This window comes from Bemisia tabaci, unplaced genomic scaffold (assembly GCF_918797505.1).
Source record: "Bemisia tabaci unplaced genomic scaffold, PGI_BMITA_v3".
NCBI classification, from domain to species: Eukaryota; Metazoa; Arthropoda; class Insecta; order Hemiptera; family Aleyrodidae; genus Bemisia; species Bemisia tabaci.
The window spans coordinates 399612-412912 of NW_027311736.1; the positions used below are offsets into that span (position 1 = coordinate 399612).

The 13301-nt window shown below is 36.8% G+C and overlaps 2 protein-coding genes across 2 annotated transcripts in view; one reads left to right on the forward strand and one right to left on the reverse strand.

The window, feature by feature from the left end:
* The window catches only part of LOC109031325 (uncharacterized), an 84219-nt gene that overhangs the window by 32881 nt on the left and 38037 nt on the right, over positions 1-13301 (forward strand). The window contains 2 exon segments of the mRNA XM_072305651.1: positions 8029-8318; positions 12634-12822. Coding sequence (XP_072161752.1) covers positions 8029-8318; positions 12634-12822 — 479 coding nt within the window.
* Positions 3153-10786, reverse strand: LOC140225759 (2-iminobutanoate/2-iminopropanoate deaminase-like). The gene is made up of 5 exons (XM_072305656.1): positions 10541-10786; positions 5924-6084; positions 5139-5207; positions 4498-4553; positions 3153-3594 (listed from the first exon to the last, which is right to left on the reverse strand). Exons 1-5 carry the CDS (start codon positions 10597-10599, stop codon positions 3553-3555), a joined length of 387 nt encoding a protein of 128 aa, XP_072161757.1. The 5' UTR covers positions 10600-10786; the 3' UTR covers positions 3153-3552.

The window sequence follows — 13301 nt, forward strand, 5'->3', positions numbered from 1 at the left end:
TCGATACAATCTCACCCGTTTGATGTATCGAATACGATCTATTGGGCGAGGGGCTGAGGATCGTCGCTTGGCGACCGTCATTAGCTATTGTTCGTCGAGACGCCGACGCAGTGAGCAGGAGCGTGGGGAAGAGAAGGGTAAGTGGATTCCTGTATGAGCCACGTTTAGCTAATGGTCTAATGAGTCTCGAGGCTCATCACAGATTGCACTTACACAGATTGCACTATCAGAGCACGGGTACCAACTTTTGAAAATTATAACCGAGGTTACAGATCTGTCAAAGCAACGTTTTGAACAAAACGGAGGAGTTAAATTCTCATTCCGAGAGTGCCGACCTGCTCAGCCATCCTCGAATCAATTCGCTTGATTCTTCTTATATATGCATATTTTAAATCAGCGCGTCGCATTCTTAGGCTTTTTTAAAAAAAACCAAGTAACGTAGACTCTTGGTATTCACTGCACATAAACTAGAGACCCCCAGAATGAGAAACAACTTTAAATCATAATTATTGATGGATAAATAAACTTTTTACACGCTTTGGAAAATCTGAGAAGTTCGCGGTAGTCACTTTTCGGTAAGGAACTAAGGGACTCGGTTATTGTATCGAGCAGGGTTCGAAACGATCGCAAAGGCGGTATACTACGTATACGCGCCAATCATCATTAATATAAACTTCGAAGGATTCTGCCTTTTTCTATTTCACTCGAGGGGAAGTGTCCCCTCCCGGACTCTCTTCCCCACCCGGTGACTGACGCTGCGCTGCTGTGCTGAACGGTTCAGCCTGAACCTTTCCCCTACGTCTAACCGTTCCCCACTCCTCTGTCAATGAAACCATGCCACCGCTTTTACGTATTGTCGCTCGACCGCCCAGGTACCTACCGGCCACTCCGGCCAGCGGTCAGTTGATGATAAATCTCGCTCATGCTCCTATACGCAGCTACGCATTGATTACGCCAGCGAATTACTTCCAAATAATTAGAATTTCTTCGATAATAGTTTTCTTTATTTATTCGACGGTATTTTTTCTCTGTTCTACTGTGATTTCCTTGGTTCTCTACTGTGTTTGACTGTGTTGAAATTTATATTAATACTCACACGGAGAAAAAACTTCGTGCATGGGACCCGACGTTGAGATCATATGAATCTCTTAAAACTTGAGGTCCAGCTGCCGAAATTCGGGTCAGAAATCTGAAACACTTCGGTATGCACCGAGTACTTCAGATGTGTGACCTGAAACCTTCGGTATATACCGAACTACTTCAATTGTCTGACCCGAACTTCGGCAGATGGACCTTAACTTTTCGGATGCGTGATCCGAAAACTTCAGAGATCCATATGATCTCAGCTTCGGGTTCCATGCACAAAATTTTTTTCTCCGTGTTTCCTTTTAGGGGACGCAACTAAAATTTCAGTAAATTTTTTCAGAAAAGTAAAAAAAAAAAAAAAAAAAAAAAAAAAAAAAAAAAAAAAAAAAAGTGACTAACAATGGTTCCTCACCTTCTCGTGGTGTTGGCCGTTTTTACTAAGTGGGAACCGTCCATAAGATATAGTCTATTTCTTGCCCTGCCATTATTATTCTACAAGTTAATTGTGGAGTGAGAATTTCATAATGTTTTCTATGAAATCTTCAAAATATAGTGATAAAAAATTTGCAACTACTACAAAATCGGCTCGCGAAGCGAGCCGAATGTCACTCGCGCAGCGAGTGACCGGGGGTCCAGGGGCGTAGCCCCCGGCTAGGCGTGACGGGCGCGCGAAGCGCGCCCAGAACGGCTAGTAAAAATATAGAACTGCAACAAGAATACAGGATATCGGCGCACTGTGGATCGAGTCAATGGGAGAGGTCGAACAACATTTGGAAACTTCTAAAGCTTGTAACTCCGTTTATACAAAACTTTGAGATTTTAAAAGTGGTTCCATTGGTTTTTTCAAAAAAATTTCTTCTAGAATCGCACCTCAAAATTTAAAATGTGAGGAAGTAGACATCAGAATTTGCAGTTTTATTAAACAAATTCATGTTTGACCTCTATAGTTGACTCGATCCGCTGTGCGCAGTGAAACTCTCAAACCACGTATCTCGTTTGCGGCTTTAAAAAATCTCCGCTCCTTTTTTATTTTTTAAGAAGAACAAATCCTCAAATTTTTCACAGAATTTGCTTCGTGCAGAGGATAAAAATCACGGGCATTTTTTAGAAGTGACGCTGAATAGTTTTTCATTGGAAAAATAAAGTATGACAGGAAGTCAGGCAAAAATATTTAGCGGGCATAATTTTGGGTCATATTCAACTTCAGGGGGCGTTGCAACTCATTTTCCGACGTTGCCAAAGGTGGAAAAGTGTACCTACTCGACCTGTATAACATCGTTAGCTAAATATTTGTGAGCAATCTTTTAAAGAGCAATTCTCCTGTTGATTTCAGCATCCAGAATGGTCTTAATGGTCTTCAAAACTGTGTTAATAACCATGATCTCTAATTATACGATTCATTCGTCTCCAAAAACCCCAAAGAAATTGGAATTTGACGGTGCGCGCTTCCTGCTTACACCAAAAGGGAACTTATGGTTGCGCATCCGGAAAAGAAAATGAATTCTCATCACGAGTAGGTATATTCCGCAAGTGGTTATGTATGTGTAAGTCGCTATTACGGCGCTCTAGGGCGCTCTGCGTCGCCTACCCGCCACAGGAATCTGTCATGGTTGAGATCCTCCATAAATGGTTCATAAATTCCATACGTGGTTTTACTAGGAATAAAAGACCCTCCTAAATAAAGGAATATTACTTCAATTTTTTTGGTGGAGAATCTATGGTTCAGTTTCTTTGACCGAATGACCAAAAAAATTGTTGAAAATTTTAAAGTCTATGCATGCGTTTAATATGTAAAAAGTTGTAAATCATCTTACTAATGATTAGAATCCTATAGATTAGTCGATCTGGATTTTCGCTACATTTTCAAATAGTTGGTACCTTAATAACTCACATAGAAACTAAGCCACAAATCTGTTGTAAAATCATTGTTTAAAAAATCCAAAATGTGAAGATCGAATAATCGTGAAAATATGGCAACTTGACGTTGATTTTTTTCTTTTTTTTCTAATGGTTTGCCAATTTGGACAGTTTCTGTAGGAAAATAACGAAGAGACTGAATGCATGTATCAAATTACCAAAGTATTCGATTTTGAACATCTGTATTTATTTTCAACGGTGGATAACTCAGTTGTAAGTCTCAACTTATGTTTTAAAATTTTGGAAAATAAATGAGGAGATCTATGAAAACTTTTTAACATTTTTGTAGGAAAAGTTCACATCAAAGATAGTAGACCGTTGCCTTCCCACACAGCTGCGAGATGTTGCTGTCACTGACGTTCACTCAACTTACATCAAAAAGGAGATCGGTCATATAGGGCAATTAAAATGAACTTTGATTACCATCATTCATTTTTTAGTTTCGCGATTGATTTCGCTCCAACTTCCTTCCTCCAGAGATTGCTGTACGGTGAATGAGTTTTTCATTTAGGCGGCGCAGAGCAGATTTCGAGTACGTTATTCGCATACTCATTCGATGCGTGCAATTGCTTCAATTTCTACCAAAGCGTCCTAGAAACAAGCGAAATTTAAGGTTAAAAAACTCGATTTTTGAGTGGCTACCGAAAATATTTGTGATCCCGAAATAAATGTGAATGTAAAACGGTTATTTTTATGAGACAGAAAACTATGCAAGCTCCATATAAAACAAGGCTTTGAAATTATAATATGATTCAATCAATAAGATCTCATTGCGCCATTAAAAGGACTTTTTGCGCCAAGTCGATGAATTTTTTACAAAAGTAACGACCAGAAAAATGTCATCATAGTAAGAAAAATTTCGTCATCGTAACTAAAATTTCACTCGAAAAATTCAGCGCTTTCTTGGCGTATTAAATATATATCTCGAAGTCATGCAGAACCTTGGATGAGACTTTTTTCCTTGTTGTGGTGAAGTAGATTTTTATAGCTGGTGCATTCATCACCCGAGTCGCCGAATCCATATGCAGTAAAGGAAGAGGACAAACTTTCTTAAACATATCTTAAATTACCCTCAATATTGATGGCTACAATTGACAAATACGCATCCGACTGAGACATTGTATATCTTCCCTCATATTTCATGTTTTTGTTAGGTATAGAAATAAAAACAAGAAGAAAAGGTTTTCCCTAAAATTTATTTTGCAAATATGTTTCACTCAATTAAATACATCCACTAGTTTCAAAGAAATATTTCGGGTGGTTTTTTCTAAAATAAAAAATGTAAAAAAAAAACAATCAATTATAAAATCGGAACGATCGGACATTTTGAAGCGTAGCAATTGAGATACGTATTTTTCCGCTGTAGTCATCAATATGGATACTTCAGACTTTCAAATTCTTCGCAAATTGAAAAATTTGAAATTTAATGATTTCGAAATTAATTATTTGACTTTTTTCGGGATGTAAAAGAGACGAGTTACACATGAAACTTACGAGAGGGTTTTTAACTACTTGGAAACATGATCGAGCTGGATGCGGTTCTTTGAAGTCTGCAAATAAAAATTAAATTAAGTTGTGTAATAGTGTGTGAGAATACAGAAATCATTCATAAAGTATAGATGCTACGTGGAAAAAACTTAAATAAAATGAGTTAAAATGGTATTAGCCTTGTCTTGGCTTTACACACTTCAGCAAATCCAAATTAAGCATACGTCTCAAGTGGAGAGTTTAAAAAAATGTCTACAAGTGACCTCAGAGGTAAGTACAAGAGATTGAAGAGATCACCCTCCTTTTCTAAATGGCAAGAATTTTTCCTCGCGTTAAAATAATTTATCGCCATGTGCAAGAATATTTTCATCCCGGACACACTGCAACTTTTCAAAACATAGTAGTGATTATACGTTACCATCCTTTAAAAATGCATGATTTTAGCTATGCCACTGATTTTGACCGGCCTCATTTTCTTTGGACAATCGTGATCAACGAAATAGTTTCCGTTACATTCATGCAATTGAGAAAAAAGCATTCCCCGTCCTTTTCAAATTTTTTCAATATAATAGATTTAAAAATGTTTGGCTGCAAGCGCTAACTGAACAGGAGGTGATTTCTTAATACATACGTATAAGTTTACTTACGTTCTGCATAGATTTGGTTGACGGTGGCAAAATCATTTAGATCTTTAAGGAAAACTGTTGTTTTTAAAACTGAAAACAAAAATTGAAATATTATTGATTTTATGGACTTGTAAGAATTATAAAAATATTATGTAATGAAGTTTTTGCAAACTTTTGGATCTTTTTGGGTTTTGGGTGGATGTCTTTTTGTTTGAGTGTAACTCAACTTCAATAATTAAGGTGGAAATAAAATATCGTAACCATTTATGTGGATTATTTTTGTCCTATCTAATTTACTTATTTATTTATTTTGTCAATCAAAAAGAAAAAGTCATGTTATAAGAATGATGGTAAGTGAATTTGAAGGCATACGTCAATTTTTTTGATTTTTCTCTCTTTTTCACCTTTTTTTACGGTACATGACAAGAAAAAGAAAGACAGAGCAGTAAGGCTTAAAATTGCATCTGGTAGTGAGCTGGCCAGTGAATTCTTCTCCGTATCCTCTCTCAGGCGTAAAAATACATCTTTTAAAATTGTGAAAATATTGAAAATTTAGCGGCACATTTGTCCGCCAATCGTGCAACTAAAGGGAAGCGAGGGAATGTTCCGTTGTACCAATAGGAATGTCTGCTGAGTGCAAATCCTGCTCTTGTTTCAAACAGTATATGCCCAAACGTGCTAACACTTTGGGAGAGTTTCAGGTCGATATAACGAGAAGCCTTATAGTGCCATATTTAACAAGAATATTTTCCTCAATGTAAGATGGCTTTGTAAGCATATGAGTTACATAAGAGTCTTCAATTTACCATTGCTAAAGTCTCCGCCAGCCTCTTTTAAGATGGCAGCCATGTTTTTGAAAAGTTGTCTCGCTTGCTCAACTACACCCCCTGATACTAATTTCCCGGAGGCAGGGCAGTTTCCCGTGATTCCAGAGATGTAAAGAGTCTTATCAATCAAAACAGCCTGGCTGAAAATTTAAAAAAAAAAAAAAAACAAGCATATGAGTTACAAATAACAGAAAACAAAGCTCTGTAACAACCACTCACAGATCTCTAAGTACATACTTACATACAAAGGCTTAGCTTTTTAAGGCAAGGGAAGAAAAGATAAACAAAAAAAAACTTCTCTTAAGAAATTTTGATTACCTTTAGACGTCTGTTGAGCGTCTGTTACAGAACCATGTTTATTGGTAAATCGAATTATTCAGCAAGAGATTATAATATCGCATAATCGCGTTTCTTAGTTTTCGGATGAACAAAAATCTTATGGGTTGAAATTAGGTGAAGAAATTTTCAAGAAAAACCACCGAAAATGTTGAGCAACGGTGTTGACTGTTGATCCATCCTCTTTATAAAAAGAAAAATAATAATTTTTACACAGAGAATTATAAACGCAGAAAATTGAGGTATGTGACCTCGGAATTCATCGGTCTGAAAGCCAAGTTTTCGTATCAAATCACTTCAGTTTGAAAATGAACAGTAATAAATACTCGAACTAAAAAATTAATTGTAATTTTAAAAAAAATGCCTATGCATATGAAGTGGTTACGAGTTCCAGCTCTGATTTGGCAAAATATATTGAGTATTATTAAAGCCTCTGCGAACAAACCGCGGTGATAATTTCTGCGGAAAATGTATGCTTAAAACAATGTATTGCTCTACATTATGTAAATAAAGAAAAGAAAAACTGCGGTCTACGTTATCAGCCAAATGATGTAATAAGGAAACCATACACGAAATAACTCGCGAAAATCCGAGCGCACAAAGATAGATACATTCCAGAAATTATCTTTACTATTTGAGTATTTAAGATACGTATTATTACAAAATGACAATGCTTTTTTATTCCATTTTTCATTTTGAATCTTGAAGAGTTCTACCATTATTCAACTTTTTCCATTTTGCTTTTCCTTAATATTTTCTTGGGAGGGCAAGGGGGAGGGAGATTTATCTTACGTTACATGTAAACGATGTAACGTGTTAAATGTAAACGATCATGAAAGAACTGTAAGAACAATAGAATTTACTTAAATTGATTACTCGTATTGATTGGGCGGGTTAGAATAGTGATTTAATTGCATTAAACTATGATCATGCTTTTAATATCTGTATCATGAATAATAATGATCATCAAATACCCAATAAAAGACGCGATCCTACTGTAAAGTTCAACAGTACGAAATTGAAGTTCATCGCTCATATTTTTGGTGAGTAATTTGCTCCTAACATTTGATCCTCAAAGAACTGACCTGGGATGTTGCTTTGAATTAGATCGCAACGTTTCCCTCTCTGCCTCTATTTTCATTTTGCTTGTCTCTTGTTCATATGTCCTTTTTTTAGCGCTTCAACGAAATGAACACTCAGCGTGCGAAAAATTTTCTCCACTCACTACGTGAAGCTCTACCCAAAACTTTAAGTATATATTCTTAAAACGATATATGTTTCATTCTATGGAGACTCCAAGGAATTTTTGTCAAATAACTGAACAAATTTCTTACCCCCAAAAATTTAAAAACAATCTCCAGAAAATGTCTCCCCTTCTCCGTCTACATATTTCAATGATTAACTAGTTCGGGGTCGAATTTTGTGATTTTTAATGGACTTTGAGACATTTTTTGAGATTCGTTGAAGTTTCGTCGAAGGCCCCCCCTCCCGCCCCCTAGGGCAAATTTAACCTCCTCCAAAAATCTTCGTTTCCAAAGATTTGGCTGGAAAGCATGACGCCCCAACCTTGAAACTGGATTACATTTTGCAATAAGGAACCACTATTTGTGGCCCATTGTAGAAACAACATACATGATGCCATTGGTTCCCCTATGCAGATATGTGTTTTCATGGAAGAGCCAGAGATTTTGGTTCCTTACTGCAAAATGTAATCCAATAACACAATCTAACGCGCATACTAATTCCAGGACCTCGATCAAAGCAAGACATCAACATGCAGATTATCAGTTTAGCTGTGTTCACACTCCTCGTTGCGGCTGCCTTCGGAATGCCTTGTGAAGAAGACGAAAATGCTATTGCTGACTCTTCTCTAACAAACTACGAAACTCAGCCTCCTGAATACGTCATCGATCCAAGAATCAACGACGCTGATCCTTTGGCTTATGGTTCTCTACCGGAGGATTATATCCCGCAACAGGATGGTGAGTTACTCGACGATGAAGGTGACGTCATCCCGGAGCCGCATCTTTTGGGGGGCGTATAATAGCCGTAGCTCCTCTGACAAAACCTCGTTCTCCAAATTTTTACTATTTTAATTATTCAATCATTTGTATTTTATTATGTAGGGGCTATAAAAATGGAAATCGGTGCCGTTGAAAAAGAGATGGCCTACTCGAAGTTATAGTTGGACCAAATTTTGCAATAAAGGACCACTATTTCTGGTTCATTTCAGAAACAGCGTATGTGTCATTGGTTTCCCTATCCAAAAAGGTGCTTTTATGGAAGAGCCAGGGATAAAGGTTCCTTATTGCAAAATGTAATCCAGTTGTTGCTGTGTTTATTTTCTTTCGTATATATGTTATATTTTTTATTATTATAGAGAGTTATCTGCCAAATATTTAATTACTCCTGAGTCTTTAAATTTTTACTATACACAAGTTCCCCCTGTCATTTTTGACACTGGATCGTTTTTATTTTAGTTTCTTTACTTTTAATTTTACATTTGAAATGTATTTTTATGTAATAAAAATTCGATTTGAGTTTTTAGACATTCCTTTTCCTCTTCTGTTTCGTGCAAAATCCGATCCAACATCTGTGATATCGTTTCTGAAAAATATATCATTATATGACTACATTCATCATCCTTCTTGAAGCGATGTTCCTTTCAATACAAGACGTAGTACGTGATTCTGAACTAATCAAAACGTGATAGAGTTAAGCAAAAGTACCATAAAACGGGAATTAAAAAATGAGATATATATACCACAGCTTAAAAGGGCTAATTGACCTGCATCATTTGACATAAAAAAAACACTCAATAATTTCAAAAATCTAAGCAATGAAAGCATTTGAAAATTAATGAGCTAATAATCGCAATTTTCAGGAAAAACACGCCTGCGCTGCTATTGTCAGCTTTAGAAGCGGTTCAGATCAAATCAAAAAGTAAATTATGAATGATAAACAACAATAAACTGACATAATAAAAAGTGACAAGGAGGCGCCACTGTGTAACACATAGCGGTGAAGTTGGAGTGAGAACGGCATTATATTTTGTGTGTTTCTTGCTGGGTATGTGCATGAGCGGCAAAACTACTGCGCGCAACTATTCGTGCTTCCAAGCCGCTCATATTGCCATCGCGATTATTGAAGGGGAACTCGACAGAACGAGAGACACGTGATAAGGGGAAGAATTAACTTGTGTTCTTCATCGAGATTGCGCAGAAGCGACAAAATCACTTTATACGCACAAATATCCCTGCTCCCGAGCAGATTGATTAATAATGCAAAAAATGGGTTGAAATTTCGACCTTTCATTCTTAAAAACATTAAAAAAGTTTCACGTCAAAAACTGAAAATCTTTATTTTTCCTCCAAAATCGGTGTTCCAAAAAAGGTAGGTCTAAACAATTTCAGTTTGTCTCCAAAGCCAAAATTATCAAAATTAATTTATCACAATTACACTGGAAAAAAACACATAGGATCTAGAGTCCAGACTCTTGAAAACATTGACAAAAAAAAGGACTCTTGATTCAATCAGATTTAAGCTTAAATCAAAAGGAAATCCGCTCAAATTAAGAGGCTTGGTTCTTGATTTAAGCTTAAATCTGATTGAATCAAGAGTATTTTTTCATGTCGATGTTTTTAAGAATCCGGACTCTAGATCCAATGTGTTTTTTTTCCAGTGTATCTCTTATTAACCTGTAAAATTTAACCATCGAAAATACTTACTTCTTGCTACTTACTCATGGAGGGTAGGGTAAGTAGCGTAGGTTGTAATGAATTGCAATCAACTTGTATAATAATTATTGCGCTAATGATGTATTGGAGTGTTTTGCTTGTTGCCTACATACTAATTGAAGGAGATTTTCTTAGTGAGACTCTTTGCAATTATTTTTAAATGAGTTACAATTTTTCTTTACATTGCAAGTTGACCATTCGCTTGATACGTGAGACTACAAGAGCTTAAAATCGACATATATTCGTCGGCCAAATTTTGTAGGTAACAATAGTGCAAGAAGGTAATACAAATTCATTTTTATCACATGAACTTTGCATCTCTATATTATGGGCTCCGCGTTACATTGGAGTCGTGGGTGTAAACGCAACCATCTAAGTATCCAATATTATTTGAAAATAAATAAATATGTAGTCCTGTTGTTTCCGGAGAAATGTATTCCCCTTCTTGATGAATGAATTCAATTAGAATAGATGAAAAGAGATTACAGTAAAAAACTACACGCTTTATTTAAATATCACATACCTGTAGGGCCCAATGGGCTTTGGAGCCGCCTCTGTGTAAATTATTCTTCGCGGTGACATTATTAAGGTAAAACTGAAATTTAGAAGCTCACTTAAATTATCACAGGAACACGCCAGCTGCCTGAACCGATAAATACTAAATTAATTTGTAGGTTTACTTCCTCTCCTCTCAATCAATGCTCCACGTTAATCTCCCATCACTAGATAACAAGTCGAGCGATACTGCTGATCGCGTTTACGAGTGAATTTGCGGAGGTCTACTCGACAAGTTTCAAGGGTCAACTATGGGAGTGATAGACTTAAGTGATGTAATATGCAACATCTTGCATATCTTACAATACAGTAGTTAATATTTAAAGATATGCATAGCTTTTGGCTCGTGCAACCATCTTTCTTGTCGCATCATTTCAAATATCTGCCCGTCTAGTGGTATTAGAATTTTTTATCACTCTGAAGTGTCGCAGTCAAGAGTTGAATGGCTCTACTACAAACTTAAAGATCTCTTTCATGAAATTATTGGAGTAAAATTTGAACAGAGGCCCAAATGTATTCCCAAAAAATAAGCTCATGTGGTCTAAGTTCCCCGTCCCCCTTCATAACCTAGTCATTTTTTAATGTGTTCAATGTATTTGAGTTGGCACATGCATTTGAATATTTAGAATTCAGAAAAATGTACGCGCACGTAAATTACTCCCATAAATATGCCATGTTGATATTATTATTTGGACATAGTATTCATACATTTTAATGAGCAAGGGCTGAGAAGCTCAAATATTATGTCTCATTTTTTTCTCAGCAATTAAGGGGTGGATTTAATAAGGCGCCTCCATTTTTATACGGCAATTCTCAGAACAACCAGCACTAATTAAACATATGACTTAATACGTCATCTGTTAGGTACACACAAATTTAATTAACCCAATGAACTCAAACGTATAGGGTCATTAGCGCACAGATCGATTTAGGAACTCGCAGCACCCACTTACGAGGTCGAGTGCACAAGGGTAAGTCACTTTCGCTGAAAAATTGGTTTATTTAAGTTCAACGCTACTTGACCCCCTACAATTACAATGATCGTTTTTAAGATTTTGCATGATAATCCTCATCATAAAAGGACCCCGATTCCTTCGTTTCATAAGCTTTATATTGAAAAATTTGCACTAAAGTTTGGTCTTAATTGCAACCAATAACATAATTTATTAGGAGGTCACTTGTTTCTCGTTAAACAATACCATAAGTTTTGTGACAAGTGAGGGTGCTTAGTATATTCAGAATTTCTTCTCTACAAGTGCTACTTAAGAATTACCCAGGAAAAATATCGTGATCGAACTGTAAAGTTCTTTTTTTCTCGTATTAGGAGCATTAGAAGCCCGCACGTTTTTTTATCCTCTTCTCTCGACATAATGTTTTGATTATGTTTCGAACAAATTATTTCGTGGGCTCACGGCTAAATATATCAAGAAGCCTCTCCCTTCTTTTCTCTTACATTATTTGTTGATAAATGCCTGAAATTGCGTTGCATAGGGATTACATTTTTACATTTTATTGAGGAAAGCCCCCTAAACCCCCCCCCCCCTCTTTTTGAGGTAGAGGCACTCTCGCGAGGCCATCACCACAGACTGCGTCTATGGGCCCAAACATTCGGCCTGCCACCAACACAGGAAATGGTTTCAGTATAATTTTATACTTTTTTTCATCATGCTGATTGCTGGAACCTTTTCCAGCTAATGGGAAAGTTCCTGTTATTTCTCCCAAAGGTGTTGATTTAAAGTTGAGCGTATTTCTGCCAAACGGAACCATGTGCATATATTATGACATGAGCCCTGAGACCTATAAGAATACATTCATAACACCGCTGCGCTAAGTAAAAACGCCGTATGGACCTTCAGGCGTTGTCACATCTCCTTCGGTAAAATCATGAATTTTCGGGATTTGTAAATATTTTTCCTCCGATTTCTAGATAATTTTGTTGGCAATTTCACATAAAGTTCCTGAAAATTTCAAGGAAAAATGTTCTTAAAGTTCTTCAAAAATAACTGTCTTCTGAGAGGCAATTTGGCAACTCTTGAATGTTCTTGCGGCGTTTTTCCTTAGGATATGGATTACTTCAAGGACATAATGTTGCCATGGAGCAGCATGCATATCCTGACGAGCCCTTACCTTTGGATTCTACTCTTCCTAGTTGGAGGTGCAGTGCCCATCATTTACTACTTGCATCAAAAACACACCTACTGGCTTCGCCGCGGAGTTCCGTTTATACCTGCATCAAAGCTACTGTCCCAGGTGAGCTTGGTTAAATCCAAAAGGTTTTGTGAGAAAGCGTCAAGAGTGAGTTAGTTTTGCTTATGAATGTGTTCTCGGTCAAGAACGAATGTGCTAATCTCATTCAATTTCGGAAAAGCTACTCATCTGAGGAATCTTCAAGTTTTTTAAGGTGAATTGGACGTATTTATGCTAAAAGGAACATTGTGCAAGTGGAAAAATTAAATGTGCTCGTGTTGAGCTGGATAAGAAAAAATGTGGTTAGAGGATAAAAATCCTTTTGAGAAAATGGCAAAGCGGGATTTTCAATCAAATCAAAAGGAGCCAAGCGCTAACTCGTGAGCCGTGGATATGTAACAAGAGCGTTGCGGGCAGGGCTTATGAGTTTAAGACACTGACGACCTAGTCGTTGTCGCTCTCGTTGTGCGCACGTAGAGCCCGGTCCTCACCACTGACGTCAATGGCGCTTTTAAATTTCCATTTATTCTTATGGCCCAGGT

Bases quoted from the DNA above. Each gene is read 5' to 3' on its own strand.
- LOC140225759 (XM_072305656.1), bottom strand. From the start codon at position 10,599: ATGTCACCGCGAAGAATAATTTACACAGAGGCGGCTCCAAAGCCCATT. The intron at 5,208-5,923 runs GTAAATTGAAGA...TTTTGTTTTCAG, and splicing joins TGGCGGAGACTTTAGCAATG to TTTTAAAAACAACAGTTTTC. The intron at 3,595-4,497 runs GTAAGTTTCATG...GCTTGTTTCTAG, and splicing joins AAGTAGTTAAAAACCCTCTC to GACGCTTTGGTAGAAATTGA.